General features: G+C 42.2%; 2 protein-coding genes across 2 annotated transcripts in view; one reads left to right on the plus strand and one right to left on the minus strand.

Annotated features, from left to right (window-relative positions):
* Nucleotides 1-19,999, plus strand: part of USP13 (ubiquitin specific peptidase 13) — a 124,200-nt gene that overhangs the window by 92,180 nt on the left and 12,021 nt on the right. The window contains exons 17-19 of the mRNA XM_024124169.3: nt 131-274; nt 2,077-2,231; nt 3,770-3,923. Coding sequence (XP_023979937.1) covers nt 131-274; nt 2,077-2,231; nt 3,770-3,923 — 453 coding nt within the window. The remainder of the gene's footprint in view (nt 1-130; nt 275-2,076; nt 2,232-3,769; nt 3,924-19,999) is intronic.
* PEX5L (peroxisomal biogenesis factor 5 like) overlaps nt 2,520-19,999 on the minus strand; it is a 224,636-nt gene continuing 207,156 nt past the window's right edge. The window contains exon 14 of the mRNA XM_024124174.1: nt 2,520-2,724. Coding sequence (XP_023979942.1) covers nt 2,673-2,724 — 52 coding nt within the window. The 3' untranslated portion in view covers nt 2,520-2,672. The remainder of the gene's footprint in view (nt 2,725-19,999) is intronic.

Genomic DNA, 19,999 nt, shown 5'->3' on the forward strand with positions numbered 1-19,999 from the left:
ATGTGGGATCTTCCCGGACCGGGGCACGAACCCGTGTCCCCTGCATCGGCAGACGGACTCTCAACCACTGCGCCACCAGGGAAGCCCAGGGTTGACTTTTTTACACCAGAATATCCTGTGTGCTCTGTAGCATCAGACATCGATGAGTCATCGGTGATGCAGCTGGCCGAGATGGGTTTCCCTCTGGAAGCGTGTCGGAAGGCTGTGTATTTTACTGGAAATATGGGAGCCGAAGTGGCCTTCAACTGGATCATTGTTCACATGGAAGAGCCAGGTAGGTGGTCAGAAAATGGGATGGCTTTGGTGTCTGATGTGATCCTCAGTGATGTTAAGCCTTGGTCCTACTGTGTCCTCTGGATGTGTCCCAGAAAATGACCTTTCAGCTCATAATCTGCTGCATGAGGCTGGGGTATGGTTATTTTGCCCATGTAGCAAAGTCACAATCTTTATCTTTCCTCCTTTTTTAAATAATAGCTTTGTTGAGATTAATTCACCCTTTAAATTGTATAATTCAATAGCAAAAAGACCATTGGAAAGATATGGGATAAACTTCTAGATAAGAGATGAGGAGGACTTGAGATAGAAAAATGTGCATGAAGAAATAGGGGCTGTTTAGTTAGCTTTTACTTTTATCCACTTTATTAAGCTGTAATTCACATACCATATAATTTCCTCATTTAAAGTGTACATTTCAGTGTTTTTTTTAGTAGATTCGCAGAATTGTGCCACCATCTCCAGGTAATTTCCAAAAAGAAATTCTGTACACAATAGCAGTCACTTTCGCATTTCCCCCTCTCTCTCCAGCCCCCGACAATCACTAGTCTACTTTCCGGCTCTGTGGATTTGCCTGTTTTGGATGTTTCATGTAAATGTAATCATATAATATGAGATCTTTTGTTTTTGGCTTCTATCACTTAGCATAATGCTTTCAAGGTTCATCTATGTTGTGGCATGTATTGGTACTTCATTCCTTTTTATGGCTGAATAATTTGTTGTATGGACCTACTATATTTTATTTATCCTTTCATCAGTTGGTAGACATTTGGGTTGTTTCCACTTTTTAGCTATTATGAATAATGCTGCTATAAACATTTTGTGTACAAATTTTTATGTGGACATGTTTTCATTTCTTTTGAGTGGAATTGCTGTGTCATATAGTAACTCCACGTTTGACTTTCTTAGAAACCACCAAATTGTTTTCAACAGTGGCTGTACAACATTCCCATCAGCAAAGTATGAGGGTTCCAGTTTCTCCACAACCTCACCAACCCTCGTTGTTATTGTTTTTATTATACCCAATCCATTGGATGAGAAGTGGTATCTCATTGTCGTTTTGATTTGCATTTCCCTAATGGCTAATGATGAACGTCTTTTCATATGCTTATTGGCCATTTATGTATCTTTGAAGAAATGTCTCTTCAAATCCTTTGCCCATTTTTAATGAGGTTATTTGTATTGTTGAATTCTAAGAGCTCGGGATACAGGTACCTTATCAGATATATGATTTGCAAATATTTTCTCCCATTGTGTGGGTTGTCTTTTCACTTTCTTGATGGTGTCCTTTGAAGCACAAAAGTTTTTAATTTTGAAGTCCAATTTGTTTTTTTCTTTTGTCACTTGTGCTTTTGGTGTACCTAAGAAACCATTGCCTAACCCAAGGTCACAGAGATTTTCTCATATGCTTTCTTCTAAGAATTCTGTAGTTTTAGCTCTGACATTTAGGCCAGTGAACCATTTGGAGTTAATTTTTACATATGGTGTAAGGTAGGGGTCCAACTTTATTTTTTTGCATGTGGATATGTAGTTGTCCCAGTACTATTTGTTGAAAAGACTGTCCTTTCCCCTTTGAATGGTCTTGGTAGCCTTGTTGAAAATCAGTTGACCATAGGTATGTGGGTTTATATCTGAACTCTCAATTCTATTTGATTGGTCTGTTGATCTATATGTTTATCCTTATGCCAGTACCAGACTGTCTTGTTTATTTTAACTTTAGGTATTTTTTCTTCTTAGCTCTAAAATGTTGTTTATTTCAAGACCCAAAAAAGAAAAGGGACTGAGTGTGATTATTTTCTCCAGATTTTGCCGAGCCGCTGACCATGCCGGGTTATGGAGGAGCAGCTACTGCTGGAGCCTCTGCTGGATTGGATAACCAACCTCCGGAGGAAACTGTAGCTCTCATTACCTCCATGGGATTCCATCGAAATCAGGCTCTTCAGGCGCTACGAGCAACGGTAAGCCTGGGAGACTGTATGCGAACACCTTCTTCTTATTGGAGGTAGTTTGTGTTTTGTCAGTGGCAACTGAAACTTTCTAATGTCCTTTGATCATTTTGAATCATGTCTGTCTCATGCTATACCCCACCATGCCCCACAAAGATTTATTTGTGTGTAGTATATATAAAGCTAAAATAAATGATTGAGGGAATCATACAGAGATTTTAAGAATAAGGAGATATTTTAAGAAGGAGGGAGATAATACACTGGGGGCAAGTTGACCCAACTGAAAGAAACTCTGTATCATCGTGATGTTTATTAGCATGAGGTCAGAGACTTGACTTGGAGCTTGCTTGTGGCCTTAGAGCAAAGAGGAATGCTTGAGATTCTGTGTTCAATAAGGCAGTTCTTTAGGAGAAATTGTGCTTTTCTGATACCAAGACCTTGGAGCAATGTCTCTCAAAGGTCCTCATAGAGAAGTCTCCTTGGAATTCTCTGCTTTTGTTTCTCTCTACAGAGAAAGAAGGTTTTTCAGGTGTTTGTGAAGTCCTGATATTATCAGGAAAGAAGGGACCAGGAAACGGGAGGGTAGACGGAACCTTTCCTTTTGCAGTGAAGATATCTGTTTAGTATTGAGGGAAAGTACTTTTTTTTTTCACACCATAATCCAGTTTTGAGTGGATATCTACTCCTAATTCCTTCTTGCTTATCCTGACTGGTTGCCTGCTGAGGTCCCTTGCTGAGGTCACAGCGGCTCTCTCCTGGCTCCGGGCAGTGTGGCTGGAAAAATCTGTTTCCCTTTAAAATGCTTGGAATGTCTCAACCAGAGTTTGTTGTATGCGGGGTGCTTGCTTATGCCCCAGTTATTTTACTTGCTTGATTGTTTAATTGGAGATTCTAACTACACCTAAACAAATTCTTTAACTCACCAAGTGATACCACAAAGGGAGAAGACAGAAATGTTTTTATGATCCATTGATTTGAATTACATGGAGTTCAGTTTAAAACAATGTAACTTAACTAACCAGTGTTGTCATCATTAATCAAGGCATCAGTCTTGTCTCTGCTGCAATTCAACCACTTTGCCAAAATTTAGGAGAGGAGCTCTGACATAGTACTCATGTTGGCTTCCCTCTATGCCCTGCATTGTTATCTGCACAAAATACAGTTGGTAGAGAAGATAGCGTGTGCAATTAGTGTGGCTTTGGAAAAGGCTGCACTGAAACAGATGCCTTTCTCTTTGGCATTTTGCCTCCCATCATTATCAGCATCAGCCCACAGAAATGCTGAGCTAAGACTGATATGGGCTTTGCAGTGCTGACCTGCTGCTGTGAGCTGTTTTCCAGCGAATCCAGTTACAGACTTTGGTTGGGAGACTTGCAGAATGTCCACGGAAAGTGTGTTTCATGTGCAGGGTCAGAGCTTCTCACTGAGAGGCACTTAGGACTAATGAATTCAAGCCTCCTGTCCTATCTGCTTGACATCCTGGTTCAAATGGTCAGGATATAATGAGGCCCCGGGACTGCATACATTGTAAAAATGTTTTGTTTTATCAGAATAGTAACCTGGAAAGAGCACTGGATTGGATCTTTAGCCACCCTGAGTTTGAGGAGGACAGTGACTTTGTGATCGAGATGGAGAATAACGCCAATGCGAACATTATTTCTGAAGCCAAGCCTGAAGGACCTAGAGTCAAGGATGGATCTGGAAGTAAGTTCTTGACTTAGGGATTGTCTGAGCCGTTGTTATTGTACGTTCGGTTCGTGCCCTTCCCTCCCACTCCCGAATATCAAAACCTTTGCCATCGTTTAAAAGTTAGCACAGATCCCAGCTTCTCATAAATGGTGCACTTGGCCACTTTGCATAGGCCAGGGTGATCTGAGGAAGTCTTGGGCAGACTCAGTCATGTCACTTGGTAGTGTGTGTGCCTCAGTTTAGAGCCAGCTCTGACTTTGTCTATCATCTGAGGTGAAATTTCATTGTGGACCATGAACGTTTTTGTCCAAAGAGAGCATTTATTTTCGTGGTGATATTTTTGAAGAGTTGAAAAGCCGTCTTATAACCTTGACCCTGTCGTTGCTCATACCTCCTCCTGATCATTTTCTGAAGGGCTGTCAGGATGGCAGGAAGAGGTGCCATAGGCCCATGGGGAGCCTTCCATCAGCAAACACTTACATATGTCACTCTGTGCCGAGTAGGGCTCTGAGCACTTTACCTAAGCACTCATTTAATCCTCACCACACCCATTTTACAAGTGAGAAAACAGAGGCATAGAAATATTAGGTAACCTTGCCCAAGGTCACATAGCTCTTCAGAGGTGGAGCCAAGATTCAAAGTCAGAATCCATGTTCTTCAGCACTGTGATACCCTTCTTCTTGGGCTGTGCTTGCCTACAGGGTGGGAGCGCGGCGGCCGTCAGCTCCTGCGGTTAGGTCCCAGCCTGCTTGGCTCTCAGTGTTATCTCCTCTGCAGCCCCAGACCTACAGCTCACGTGCCTGCTATGGTACCACACCGCCAGCCTGCTCATCCGTCCTCACCGTCTTCTCCCTACTTCCAGGCCTTTGTTCAGGCTAATCCTTAGCTGCGAATTGCCCCTTCTTTCCCATCACGGCACCCTAAAATCCTCATCGTTATTCAGAACTTGGCCACAGATTCCATTTCTCTGGACCACTTTCCCAGGTTCTTGTCATAATTGGTCCCTCCTTACCTCACATGCTGGTAGTAATTATACCAATATTAACAGTACTTCCACTTGTGTCACGTTTCATCTTCACAGTAACCCTATGAGGTAGGTACCGTTATTATCTCCATGCCACAGATGAAGAAACTGAGGCAGAGAAGGCAAAGTAACTTGACAAGGTCACTGTGCTGGTGAGAAGTAGAACCAGAATTCCAACCCAAGCAACCTACCTGCAGAGACTGTGCCTGTAGCCACTGTAACGTAGTGTGTGTTCTTCTGTTATTAGAGGTATCAGATTCATCTTGAGATAAAATTAGTTGGGTAAATACCTGTGTCTCCCAGCTGACTGGGAGCTCATGGAGGACAGAGGCTATTTTACTTTTATAAAGCTTGTGGTGTCCAGTGCCTAGAAAGTACCAAGTAAATAATAATTGGATTTAATTAAATTTATCATAACAGCATTTGCTCCTATAATCGTATGGCTGTAGCTCTACTCGTTAATGGTCTTACCAGACCTAACACACATGTATTGATATAGCTCTAGAGACAGAGAGGGGGAGGGAAACTTTCTTCTTCTTTTATATAAAATAGGAATTTCTTCACTGAAGTTGTTTTAATCCAACTAGACTAGAAAAGGATGAGCTGTAGTTCTCCCGGCTTCCACATTCATCTAAAGGGTCTTGTATTACTTTTTGGAAATCATTGGCTTTCTTGAAACATTAAAAGCTGTTATGGACAAGCATTATTCAATAATTCATGAGCAGAATTTATTATGTGTTACATGTCCATCGGTTCACTCCTTCCTTGATTTTCAGTAATGGACTCTTCTTTAGGGAAGGTGAGTTCTTGCAGAAAGGATAAACCACAAGATGGGGCCACTGTAAAGCTGCCAAGGTATTTGGCTGCAGAGGGAAGGAGAGTCTGATTAGGGTTTCCTGTCTTCTGATGGAGCTTGGAGGGACCAACCATTCTCTCAGAGATGGTCATTAATTATACAGAACAGCCACTTCCTCTCCTCGGGCTTACTGAACTCAGAGTGACCTGCACATATTCCTGGTTTTTGAGTTGCATCCTTGAATAGGATGTCATGATGAAGTTTTTGAGCACCCTTGAATTTAAAGGCACTCTGGGCCAAACTCTATGGCTTTACTCCTCATCGCTCCCAAATATCGGCACTTATGGGTGAGGGTGGGGAAGGAGACAGTGATGCACTATGAGAAATCACATATGGGATATGCAGAATTTAAGGGCAGTAGGAGGTGAAAAATTTAATTATGAAAAAAGCATAAACCACCCTAACTCACCAAATGCATTCTGCATTGGATTTTATAGAAGAACAGACGTTTTTAAAGTAACCTTTCCAGCAGTGTGTCTGGCCCATGGGAGGTGATCAGCAAGTGAATGATTGAATGAAGAATTAAATGAATGCCAGGTGGTAGTGGTCACAGGGATAGTTTTTTTAATTACCTCCACTAAGTACCATTTGGAGGAATTAGCAGTGTACTGTTGCATTCTATTCTATTCCCTTTCACAGGAAAGGGGAAAGATGATTTCTTGTACTTTGCTGCATTAGCACCTGAATTCATATGTCACTTTTTTTCCTTTTACAAAAATTAACATTTATGTTGTTTCTTTTTCTTATAATTAAAAGGATGTATAATAATTTTAGCAACTGGAGAAAATACAGATATAGAAAAGAGGAAAACGAAAATTACAATCCTGCTACCCAGTCATAACCCAGTCACTGTTAAATGTTTTTTGTATATTCTTTAGACCTTTCTTTGCAAATATATAAAAATGAATATAAAAATGTATATTTATAAGAATATAGCATTCTATTCTATACATGCTATTTAAAAAAATTTGAAGTATAGTTGATTTACAATATTATATTAGTTTCAGGTGTACAACATAGTGATTCAATATTTTTATAGCTGACACTCCACTTATAGTTATTACAAAATAATGACTGTATTTCCCTGTTCTGTACAAGATATCCTTGTGGTGTATCTACTTTACACTATACGTGCTGTTTTATAGCCTGATCTTTCCGTAACTGTGGGTGTACATTATGTAAATCTAGGTCATTGAACATATATTAATATTTCATTGTACCATAATATATATACCTAATCTTAGGCTAGTGGTTGTTTAAATAAAAGATGATTTCAGAAAGTTTTAAATGGGTTATTTGCACATTTGGAAGGTGATGGCAGTGATTTTTAAATAACACATTTCTTAAAGGATGAATGCAGTTCACAGAAGTACAACAAATGCCTCTTTCAGTCTCTATCCAGGTAACAAACATTGGTTCAGCTTTTCAGTTTCTTTCATTTCTTCCCTCCTCCACCCCCTCCCTTCCTTTTTTCTCTATTAAAAATAATGCTGTAATGAACATTCTTGAGCTCTCCCTTATTATTTCTTTAGGGTAAGTTTCTGGAAGTGAAGTTTTGGGGTCAAAACTGCATTTTTTTTTTTTTTTGTTTGGCGGTACGCGGGCCTCTCACTGTTGCGGCCTCTCCCGTTGCGGGGCACAGGCTCCGGACGCGCAGGCTCAGCGGCCATGGCTCACGGGCCCAGCCGCTCCGCGGCATGTGGGATCCTCCCGGACCAGGGCACGAACCCGCGTCCCCTGCATCGGCAGGCGGACTCTCAACCACTGCGCCACCAGGGAAGCCCCAAAACTGCATATTTTTGAGATGTGAATACGGATGATCCCATCACCAACCTCCCCACCCCCTGCCCTGCCCAAAACACAGCCCTGTGCTCGTTTCCTGTCCTTCCCAGCAGTGCTGTTGGCCGAGCACTCTTCATGTGTTTTATATCTTTATTGCCTAGTTGTTTTTCTTGTGTTAATCGCTTCCTCATTTCCTTTGCCCATTTTCCCATTTTTATTGAGGTTTTTAGATTTTTTTTTTTGATTGATTTGTATGAGAGTTTCAAATACTGTAAATTAGTTTGGGAATACCTCGTAGCTTTACAATATTGAGTTTTTCTGGCCAGAAGCATGTTACTCTTTTCCTTTGCTTCATATCCCCCTTCTCCCACCCATGCAGAGCTATACGCACGGTTTTCTTTATAAACGTCTTCTGCCTTTTTGGTTTAGTTCTCAGAATTACATTTTCTGTGTTACTTATGAATAACATTTTTCCCCATTATATTTTCTCAATTGTTCCTGATGAATTTTGGAAAGTTCCTGGTCTTGTAATTGGCCATTCTCCAGGGATTTGATTAGAATTACATCAAATTCATAGGTTCCACTCTGGGAGATGTGTATTCTGCGTAGGTGAGTTATTTGCATTCCCCAAACATTGTTTTTTACCTTTATTTTGGTTGGTGAATTGGCTTGGACATTTGACTTGGGGGTAATGAGGACAATTTAAAGGTTTAGGTGATTTCTATTTAGGAGCAAAATGGAGAGCCAAAACAGACAAGCCAAGTAAAACCAACAACAGCGTTTTCAGGGTTCTTTTGTAAGTAGCAGGATTGCTGAGCCAAACTTGTCTAAGCAAAAAAGGGCTGTCTTGTAATATAAAGGCTGAAAAGTCCCAGGAAGACTTGACTATGGGCATGCCCTTGACTCCAGGACTCAAGCTCTTTTCTATGAGTATATCTCTTGCCTCTGGGGTCGGTTCCAGTCTCAGACAGGCTCTCCCTCATGGCCACAAGATGGCTGCCAGTGCCTCCTACTACTGTATCTTTACAGCAGAAAGAGTCATGTCCCAGAGTTCTCAGCAGATGCTCTGGGAATGTGAGAGTCTGTCATGTACCCTCCCCTGTTGTTATGTCTGAGCCGAGAAGGGAAGGGTTGGTCTCTTCAAAGCACTGATTTGAGTGTGGGCCTAGAGCAGCAGAATCAGCGTCACCTGAGAACTTGCTGGAGATGCAGATTCTTGGACCTCACCCAGACCTACTGAATTAGGCCCTCCCGGGGCAGCTGGGGCGGGCTTAGCGAGGTGTGGTTTAACAGACCCTCCAGGTGGTTCTAATTCAGCTTAAATTTGAGAACCACCATTTTAAACAGCAAGATTAGGTTACTCTTACTTTAAGATGGAGGATCGTGGCCGCTGGGACATCACTCCAGCAGGTTAACGCTGAAAATAATGACAAGGTAGGTGTTTGAATTGGAAAAACAGTGCCTGGGATTAAAGAAGCACTTGTATCAAATTCTTCTTTTAGGGAATATGTAATTAAAAATTACTATTGCCATCTTTTTGAATGAGGAAGTAATGTCATTGCATGAAACTCTTTCATTTAAATGTTATCTACCTTGATTAAAAGGATTTGTGCTATTAACACTTGGTGAAATAGTAGCTGTCCTTTATTGAATGTCTACTAAATGCCAGGCTTTCCTCTACCGCTTTTCCCTGGCTCCTTACAGCAAGGTATTCGGATGAGAAAGTGGTAGCTGACAAGGTTACCGACTTGCTTATGGTAGGACCACCTTGTAATTCAGGTCTGGCTGATTTTGAGGACTGCATTTTCTCCTTTGCCCCCTATTGAGTCATCCTATTTCAAGTTTTCTAAATTGGAATGGAGGCAGGAGCCTGTTTTTCAGAAGGCTCTGTTTATTGTCATGTCCTACCTGTTTTAAGAGCTGCACTTAACTTTCTGTTGAGTTTTTTAAATTTTTAAGAAGTGGGAAATCAAGTCATCAGTCTGACCTATCTGGGCTTCTGCCATTTGCAAAATCATTTCTGTTTCTGTGTTGCACTTAATGAGCATTTAATTTTTTTTTTTCTTTTTTAAAGAACTCACTGATTGCCAATGTAATTAAAATGTGATTAGTCTGTGATTACTCAGAACCTGCTCTGGCCCCTTCAGCCACATTGCTGTCATGGTGCAGACATCTGCTGCAGCTGAGGATTTTCCAGCAAGGGGGAGCAGAAAGACATTTCATTTACATAGTGGTGGGGCTCCCTGAGGAATGCAGCCAGAATAAGATCTGGAGAGCAGAGGTGCAGCGCCCAGGGAAGCCAAGCCCCAGTGGTCTGTTTGAAAGCAGTACACACTTACTTAATATATCTGGGCTCTCATTCTTTTTTTAAAAAATATATATATATATTTATTTATTTATGGCTGTGTTGGGTCTTCATTGCTGCCTGTGGGCTTTCTTTAGTTGTGGTGAGCGGGGGCTACTCTTTGTTGTGGTGTATGGGCTTCTCATTGCGGTGGCTTCTCTTGCTGTGGAGCATCGGCTCTAGGCACGTGGGCTTCAGTAGTTGTGGCACGCGGGCTTCAGTAGTTGTGGCTCGCGGGTTCTAGAGTGCAGGCTCGGTAGTCGTGGTGCACAGGCTTAGTTGCTCTACGGCATGTGGGATCTTCCTGGACCAGGGCTCGAACCCATGTCCCCTTCGTTGGCAGGTGGATTCTTTTTTTTTTTTTTTTTTTCTTCTTCGCGGTACGTGGGCTTCTCACTGTTGTGGCCTCTCCCGTTGCGGGGCACAGGCTCCGGACGCGCAGGCTCAGCGGCCATGGCTCACGGGCCTAGCCGGTCCGCGGCATGTGGGAATCTTCCTGGAATGGGACACGAACCCGTGTCCCCTGCATCGGCAGGCAGACTCCCAACCACTGCACCACCAGGGAAGCCCTGGCAGGTGGATTCTTAACCACTGCGCCACCCTGGAAGTCCTAGGGCTCTCATTCTTATCCCCCATATCAGCACCTGTGCTTTTCAGTGGTGCTCTTGGAAGTTAAGAGGAAGCCACTCTGTAGTAAACTAATTTACACTGAAGTATAGATGACTGAGAACCATTAAGCTTAGGGGGAAGTGTTTGATATTTGTTGTTTTAGGCAGTACACAAATGAGAAGTCTAGGTGGATTGGTAATTTCGAGCTGGCTGGGGCAGGGGAGGCAATTTGTAGAACCTTTAAGATTCTGTGCACGTTATCAGCTGCCTTAAGCTGTTACTGATTTACCCAAATCCTCTTTGTTCTCTCTTTGGGAATTGAATAGTTTTCTAAAAGCTCCAAATCCACCCCCAATCCCCACCACACACACGGGTCTTTTCTCAGAGCAGGAAGAGGGAAATCAAGCTGTTGGGGGTGGAGACTGTTTGCAGATATAGGTGTTTGTGAGTCAAATGCTGGTCAATTGGGGATGACATTTTCCCTTCTGTTGTTAGGGGTGGGTTATGAAACACATTATTCAAGTTAGGAAGATTCAGTTGGAAAACTCAGTTTTGGTGTCTCACCAGAAGGCTGCAGAGCCCTGGGGTCTTGGTGGTGGTTTCGAGGAGTCTTTTGGTGTTTCTGTATTCTGAGCACTCTGTAGACTGACTAAATAACATGTCATGGCCTTAGGATAACCACTGCTTTTCAAGTGGATGTAGATGCTATAATGTTTATAAGATATAAATTAATTTAACTGCACTCCTGAATCTAGAGTTTGCTTTCGGTCATGATGTGTGGTTGAACTATAGTTTTCAAAAAGGTAAATGGTGACTGTCATGTACATAAAAACTGAACACATAGTACAGATTTTCTTTGACTCATTAATTAGGGCACCAGTTAGTTGTTATTACTGGTTCATAAGCATCTGAAAAGCTATTTAAAAGATATCTAAAGATAATTTGATGGCTGAGTTAGATATAAAACCTTAGTGTCTATCAGGATCATAACTCCTTGAGGTTACAGGTGTTGACAGAAGAAAGATGCACAGCCTGAAAGTTTCAAGTGAAGTTTTCTGCGGGGACCTTACTGAGGACTGTAGCTCTGAGGAACTGCTCTGAAGAGGTAGAGAAGGAGCCAGGATATATAGGAGTTTTTTGCTGGAAGAAAAACATGTAGTCGAACATTAAAAGATTACTGCTAATCACAAAGAAAGACATCTCAAGTTAATGATTTTAGTACTTTCCTATGTAGGGGAAGATGCAAGAGTCTGGGCTCATTGAAATTATTCCTTAAATATGCATTTAACTGTCTATCTAAGGCTAGTATCCAGAGCACAGAAAGCTTGCTGTTTTTCTCCATCCTGATTTCCCCTCAGGGTGCACCGTGGTGGGGTAGCTGCAGTGGCTGATGCAGGCTTGATCTGTGTAGAGATGGAATGGCAGACAGCGTTCTCTTCCACAGCACCTCCTCTTGGTCATAAATTCGACCAAGGTTTGGAGGGCATTTGGTGACCAATTTGTCCCACGGTATTAGGAAATCTCATGCCTAGGTCAGACGAGGAGTTTGTTGATAGGCCATTCAACATGCTATTTTTGGATCTGGCCCTGTTGATAACCTAAAATTCCCTGGATCATCTGTCTTACTAGTTTATTACGATCCAGGAAATGTTTTCCCTTATCGGTTCTTTCCACATCTAGAGTTGTACTAGTACAGTTATTCTCTATAGAGTTATATATGTGATCAGTTGCCTCAAGATGTTTAGCCACCATTAATTTTGTCAGAGGCCTGTTTACACGTCAGGTAATGCAAGAGACAACAATCTTTTTTTTTTTAAATTTTAAAAAAATCTATTTTTTATTTTTGGCTGCATTGGGTCTTGCTGCACACAGGCTTTTCTCTAGCTGCAGCGAGCGGGGGCTACTCTTCGTTGTGGTTCGTGGGCTTCTCATTGGGTGGCTTCTCTTGTTGCAGAGCATGGGCTCTAGGCACACGGGCTTCAGCAGTTGTGGCACTCGGGCTCAGTAGTTGTGGCTCACGGGCTTTAGGGTGCAGGCTCAGTAGTTGTGGCGCACAGTCTTAGTTGCACCGCAGCATGTGGGATCTTCCCGGACCAGGGCTGGAACCCGTGTCCCCTGCACTGGCAGGCGGATTCTCAACCACTGTGCCACCAGGGAAGTCCCGAGACAACAATTTTATGAAATAGAATATCCGTAATATAGCTAGTAACATTAATAATGTCATAGTACAGCAGAGAGATACAAAACATAAACAGTTTGAAACAACAAAGAGAGAACAAATTAAAACAGTGATTAGTATAACTAGTTGTAATCTGGATTGCAGTAAGCCATCAGGTCCAGAGTGGAGCCAGCGGGAGAAGCCAAATCCTGGGGGGGATCAGGTAGAGAGAAAAAGATAATGTTTCATCTTTGTTTACAAAGGTAAACTTTATCAACATGTTGTATATCATAGTTAGCATAAGAGGAAAGTTTTTCTGGAAAACAAAGATTAAAAGCCACTAATATTTCAGACAAAAAGGCATAAAATTATAAATTATATTTATCATTCAGTTCCATGTGATTAATTCCTGTTGAGCTAGATGAAGCCATCAGGTTTTCTATTCGTTTTGTAATTTCTTACCCAGTTTAGTAGTATGATCTAAAAGTCATCAGAGGGCTTCCCTGGGCTTCCCTGGTGGCGCAGTGGTTGAGAGTCCGCCTGCCGACGCAGGGGACGCGGGTTCGTGCCCCGGTCCGGGAGGATCCCACGTGCCGCGGAGCAGCTGGGCCCGTGAGCCATGGCCGCTCAGCCTGCGCGTCCGGAGCCTGTGCTCCGCAACGGGAGAGGTCACAACAGTGAGAGGCCCAAGTACCGCAAAAAAAAAAAAAGTCATCAGAAACTTAGATTTGTCAAAAAATCCTTTTTATGGATCTTCTTGAAGATCTTCATTTTGTAAAAGCATCAGAGTACAACAGTTATAACAGGGAAGAGCCAAATCTGACTACATGTTGGATTTATTTCTTTTACTTTAACCTTTGCTTTCCGATGCTTTTGTTCACTAAAAGGATACTGTCTGTACATAATGGCCTGCCTCGGGGAACCCTGCTCCTCTGCCTGAATGTTAAACCAAAGTGCCTTTGTTCGGGGAAACATCCGGACCCTCTCCACCTGTGGATGGCTACAAGAAAGAAGAAATGAACACATCCCCTCCCCGAGGCTGGCCATTCCAGGTGATATTTGCAAAACTTATGGCCTTTTTACTTTACTTCCTCATCTCCTCCCCCTCTCTGTGCATCAAAACTGGCATCCAAACCCCGATAAGATGGTTATTTTGAGATTTTGGTCAAAATATTTAAAATATTGAGACTTCAGCCATCTTCTCGGTCTGCCAGCTTTCCGAATAAAGTCGTATTCCTTGCCTCAGCACCTTGTCTCCAATTTATTGGCCTGTTGTGCGGCGAGCAGAGCAAGCTTGGACTTGGTAACAAGTTTGGCTTGGCCAGCAAGGAGCCTTGCTGCTCGTGGCCAGCTGGCCCCGGTCAGGGAACACTGGGGCAAGGCCCTGGCTGCTGCCAGGACCATTTGTCCTGAGGGTCTTCCCTTCAAAATTCCCTGAAGCGGCACCAGCTACCCCACCGCTTGGCAGTTGAAGCAAGGAACCGACCAACTTCTGCGAGTCCACGGACTCGATTTTGTAGAGATTGGTAAGTCTCCCCAATTTGGTAACCGGTTCGTTGGTTGTGGTTTTGATCTTGTTTTGGTTTTTTTTAAGAAAATGTTGGGGGTAGGAGTTTATTAATTAATTTATTTTTGCTGTGTTGTGTCTTCGTTTCTGTGCGACGGCTTTCTCTAGTTGTGGAAGCGGGGGCCATTCTTCATCGCGGTGCACATGCCTCTCGCTATCGCGGCCTCTCTTGTTGCGGAGCACAGGCTCCAGATGCGCAGGCTCAGTAGTTGTGGCTCACGGGCCTAGTTGCTCTGTGGCATGTGGGATCTTCCCAGACCAGGGCTCGAACCCATGTCCCAGGCATTAGCAGGCAGATTCTCAACCACTGCGCCACCAGGGAAGCCCTCTTGTTTGGTTTTGTGTATCCTTTTGTGTCGCGAGTTGGGGAACTCCAGTTTGTAGGGTAAGTTGCTCCGGCGTGCACACCTGGACCATATTCCCTTCTCAGTTTGGGCTTTTCCTTTACGGGATAAACCAGTTTGTTTGATTGGGGTACCCTGTTGGAGGGGGGACTTGTCATCAGACTCTACCTGATTTGGGACCGGTTCAGTAGGGAACTAGTTCGTTGGTTTTGTAGGGTAAGTCTACCCGATTCGGGAACCGTTGGTTTTGGTCTTCGTTTTGTGTGCATCGATGCTAGAATTTGTTTGGGCCTTTTGTGTTGGAATTTGTTTGCATCTTTTGTGTTTTGGTGTTATCAAACTTATAAAAAATGGGAAATACTCCATCCATCCCGAAGGAGAGCCCTTTGGGGCGTATATTAGATAAATGGGCTAAGAATAGCAGTGAGCCTCTGACTAAGAAAGACATGATGTACCATTGTAATAGGATGTGGACCCAATATCTAAGATCAGAAGAGCGATGGCCCCTGAATGGCTCACTCAATTATTACACGATCCCGCAGTTAGAAGTGTTTTGCAAAAGAGCAGGCTGCACCGGCAGTTGTTGCAACTGCCCACCCCCCATGCCGCCATGATATTCACTGCCTCCTGTTTCCCCTACCTGTGGGTATCAAATAGAAGTTTCTTTGTTAACCCTTGGAGCACAGGAGCCTGATTTAGTATCACCAGCTAAGACTCCACAGGGCACCCAATTTGGACTGGGAGCCGCTTCCGCAGCAGGGCAGTTTCCCTTGCGTTGACATCCTGTAAGAGGCCAGGAGGACTCCCTTGGACTTGAGGGGTCAGATTCTAATTTCCCCACAGGAGCCGCAGGTAACTTTGACAGTGGGGAACAAGTTGACTTGTTGATTGACTTGATTGACTACCTTCCCTATTTATCTTAAGAGGCTTGTAAATATTAAATAAAGGGGAAACAAAGTCATCCTAGGAAAAACTTGCCTGTATCTTTGAGATGCAAATGTCCTATCCGGTCTTCTCAGGAACCCCCATCTCTGCCATCTTTTTAAAATGCAAACTTTGAAAAGAGGGTAAAGTAATTTAGAAATTGACTTGTCAAGGCTAAATAAAAACCTAAGTGTCTTTTCTATAAAAATTCAGCCATCTAGACAAGTGAGCTTGATTTGTTCCGTCTGCCAGAAACCTAATTTTAATCCAACCTCTTTTTGTAAACTGATGGGTTTTACATTGCTGTACCTGACTTAGGGCTGAAATTTTGCAATGAGAACTATGATGTCTCCGTGTGCTTGTGTCCTTGTATGTGTCTTTGTCTACGGATAACATTGCTGAGGTTGACTTGTGGATGAGCTCTATTTAATTGGTTTAAAGAAAAGTAAGCGCTTACAAACCAAACAATTCTAAATACAAGAAAAATTAAGCTAAATGAGTTTCAGGTTCACGTGAACTGAGACATATTCAGTATTAATGTTTGTTTGTTGATCTGATTAATACAGACATGTCATTAGAGTCATCAGGTATAATACTTTTATTGTGCCTAGGTTTAATATAAGCTAAATAAAATCTTGTTATATCTGTTGCAAATTTGTCAGCAAGGAAAGTAACTTGATGTGAAGAAACTTTTAAGGAAAGAAAATGCAAATGAGATAAGAGCTTTAGGTGAACTTTTAAAAATAATTATCTTTTAGGAATGTCTATCAAAAATTAATCTCTCCAGATATTAGACAACTTGAAAGTTAGAATTGTGCTAAAATGAGTTAAGTGATGGAAGGTTTATGGAATAGTGGACCCCAAGAAAAGAGTTTTGTTCATGGGCAGGATTGACTAAGTTTAAAATAAGTTTGAGTAAATAAATTTTAAAAGTAAGCTGTTGCAAAACCTGAATGTGGCTTTTCTCTTTGTTAAGAAGACAAGGTTTCTTAAGATTTTGAACTGCCTTTGCTAACAGATTTTAAGTTTCTCTATCTTTTAAGTGATCTGTTCTATATTTGCCTTTGAAATCTTTATTGTTACGTAGGTTAAGTGAATAACTATTGTTTCACAGTGACCTGTGATCCTATCTGACTGTTTTAAACCCTTTTGACATTTTTTTTGACGAAACTTCCCAAATCAAATTATGAAGCTCCTTTGACCTCTAGCTAATTTTGGGATGCTTCAGAGGGCCCCTGAAACATCCCAAAGAGAGATATTAACTAATTAGGTTCACTTGGTATGTTGAATTACATGGGAAGTGTTGTCAAATAAGTAATAAATCTTCTTGGGTTATATTGTATGGCAAATGATACAGGTATTCTAGAGATTATATGGAGTTCCTAAAATTTGGTATGTCCTGGTAAAATGTTATCCGTCATAATTCTAGTTATTATCTGAAAGTGTTCCATGTCACAGCAGTAACCAAGTTACTTTGTCAATTACATTGTAATCAGATTGAAACGTGCCTTCTTAAGTCTTTCGTCATCATAGACAGTTATGGTTTCACTCTGACGCCTTTGCAAAAATGCTTCCTCTTCAAGAAGATTTATAGGAAGGAGCTTTGGATAAATACACGTTTCTGACTTTCAGACCATAGTGGTGAACTGGGTAAGAAATTGAAGAATTCTAATAGGAAACCTGATGGCTTCATAAAGCTGTTAACAAGAAGGATTTAGTTACATAAGACTGAGTAAACTGGTGAATATGGTTATAATTTTTATGGTTTCTATCTGAAAAATGGTTTAAATCTGTTTTCCAGGTGTAAGGAAAACCTTCCCCTTAAACTAGTTATGACTTGCAGTAATTTGGTAAATTATACCTTTGTAAGCCAATTGTTTGTGCTTTGTGTCTCCCTGCTACACTCCGTCTTTGTCAATGTTACTAGCTGCATTACTTATACCCTGTCTATTTTATAAGATTGTTGTACTCTTAAAGTACGCAGCGCGTAACCAGGCCTCCAACGAAACTTCTATGGCTAAACGTCTTGAGGAAATATAGGTCACATTTATAACATAAAATAATTGTAATAGTGTGATTCTAGGTATGGGAAGAAGCAACAAGGGAAAATGTCTCCTGGATCATAATTAGATAGAGGATCCAGAGAATCTTTAATTATCAATAGGGCCTAATCCGAAAACTAGCACCTGGAGTGGCATATCAAGAATTTTTGCCTGATCTGGGATGAGCCTCCCAGTGCCGTGGGACAAATTTGATCATGAAACGTCTCCCAATATTGGTCAAAATCCTGACCAAGAGGAGAGGATCTGAGAAATGGAATATTTCCTGCCACATCAGTCATTAGTGATGGCAGCCCTCCAATGTGAGCCGTGAGCCCCGAGGAAACTCAGGGTATGAAAATACAGGATACAGGCCCCAGATAGCCGAGGTGCATATCAAGGGAGTGATTTCAGTGCATTTTCCCATACATAGAAAAGGGCTAAATTCCTTAACTTGAGATGCTGCCTTCTGGGATTGAAGCCCTCAAAATTCCCACTGAAGAGATCGTAACTGTCAACTTTTAGGTTGTGAATATTCTTTTAAGACTACAAGAGTAAAGGAGACACTTTCCAGAGAGGAACAAAAGACACAACGTTTGGAACACTGGCACTGATGGCGAACACTCCCAGGAAGATCCATCTGACTTTGTCACCCGTTTTTCTATAAGATTGTGGAATGGACATTGACAGTGGGGAATTGTAACAGGGAAGAGCCAAATCTGACTACACGTTGGATCTGTTTCTTTTACTTTAACCTTTGCTTTCCGATGCTTTTGTTCACTGAAAGGATACTGTCTATATACATAATGGCCTGCCTTGGGGAACCTTGCCCCTCTGTCTGAATGTTAAACCAAAGTGCCTTTGTTCAGGCAAACATCCTGACCCTCTCCACCTGTGGATGGCTACAAGAAAGAAGAAATGAACACATCCCCTCCCCGCGGCTGGCCATTCCAGGTGATATTTGCAAAACTTATGGCCTTTTTACTTTTCTTCCTCATCTCCTCCCCCTCTCTGTGCTGTAAAAGAAACTGGCATCCAAACCCTGATGAGATGGTTATTTTGAGACTTTAGTCTGCCATCTTCTCGGTCTGCCGGCTTTCTGAATAAGTGTATTCCTTGCCTCAGCACTGTGTCTCCGACTGGCCTGTCGTGCAGTGAGCAGAGTGAGCTTGGACTCTGTAGCACAATGACAAAAGACTTAAAATGGCATGGTGAAACATATTATAATGCAATTGGTAAGAAACTTGGTTATTTCTAGGACATACAACATTTTAAGATAATAACCAGAATTATGACTGGTAACATACCAGGATATACCAGATTTTTAGGAATTCCATATAATTTTTGGAATATCTATATTAATGACATTTACCCATATAATATAACCTAAGAAGGTTTATCACCACTTATTTGACAATTTTTCCCATGTATTTTTTTTTTTTTTTTTTTTGCGGTACGCGGGCCTCTCACTGTTGTGGCCTCTCCCGTTGCAGAGCACAGGCTCCGGACGCGCAGGCTCAGCGGCCATGGCCTCCCGTTGCGGAGCACAGGCTCCGGACGGACACGCAGGCTCCTCGGCCATGGCTCACGGGCCCAGCCGCTCCGCGGCATGTGGGATCTTCCCGGACCGGGGCACGAACCCGTGTCCCCTGCATCGGCAGGCGGACTCTCAACCACTGCGCCACCAGGGAAGCCCCTTTCCCATGTAATTTAACATACCAAATAAGTCTAATAAGTTTAATACCTCTCTTTGGGTTGTTTCAAGGGCCCTTGGAAGCATCCCAAAGTTAGCTAGAGGTCAAAAGAATTTCATTTAGAATTTGACTTGGGAAATTTTGTCAAAGATAGCAAATGGTTTTAAAACACTTAATCAAATAGGATCATAGGTCACTGTGAAACAATATTCATTGAACCAAAGTGACAAAGATTTTAAAGGCAAATACAGAAAGTTACAATAGATTACTTAACAGATAAAGAAACTTTACAGTCTGTTACCAAAAGCAGATCAGTGTTCCAAGAAAACTTTGGAGGGGGCATCTGCAGTGGCTATTGGCTTGATCCTTGTAGAACTGAAATGGGAGGCAACATCCACACAGGTGGACCTCGTTTTATTGTGCTTCGCTTTGTTGTGCTTCAGAGACATTGTGTTATTTACAAAGTGAAGGCTTACCACAAGGATGCATCAAGCAAGACTGTTGGCGCCATGTTTCCAACAGCATTTGCTCACTTAGTATCTCTGTGTCACATTTTGGTCATTCTCGCAATATTTCAGACCCTCCACGAGCTAAAAGATTACAACTTGCTGAAGGCCCAGATGATGGTTAGCATTTTTTAGCCTTAAAATTTTTTTTTTTTTTTTTTCGGTACACGGGCCTCTCACTGTTGTGGCCTTTCCCTGCGGAGCACAGTCTCCGGACGCACAGGCTCAGCGGCCATGGCTCATG

The sequence above is a fragment of the Physeter macrocephalus genome, chromosome 1, assembly GCF_002837175.3.
Source record: "Physeter macrocephalus isolate SW-GA chromosome 1, ASM283717v5, whole genome shotgun sequence".
NCBI classification, from domain to species: Eukaryota; Metazoa; Chordata; class Mammalia; order Artiodactyla; family Physeteridae; genus Physeter; species Physeter macrocephalus.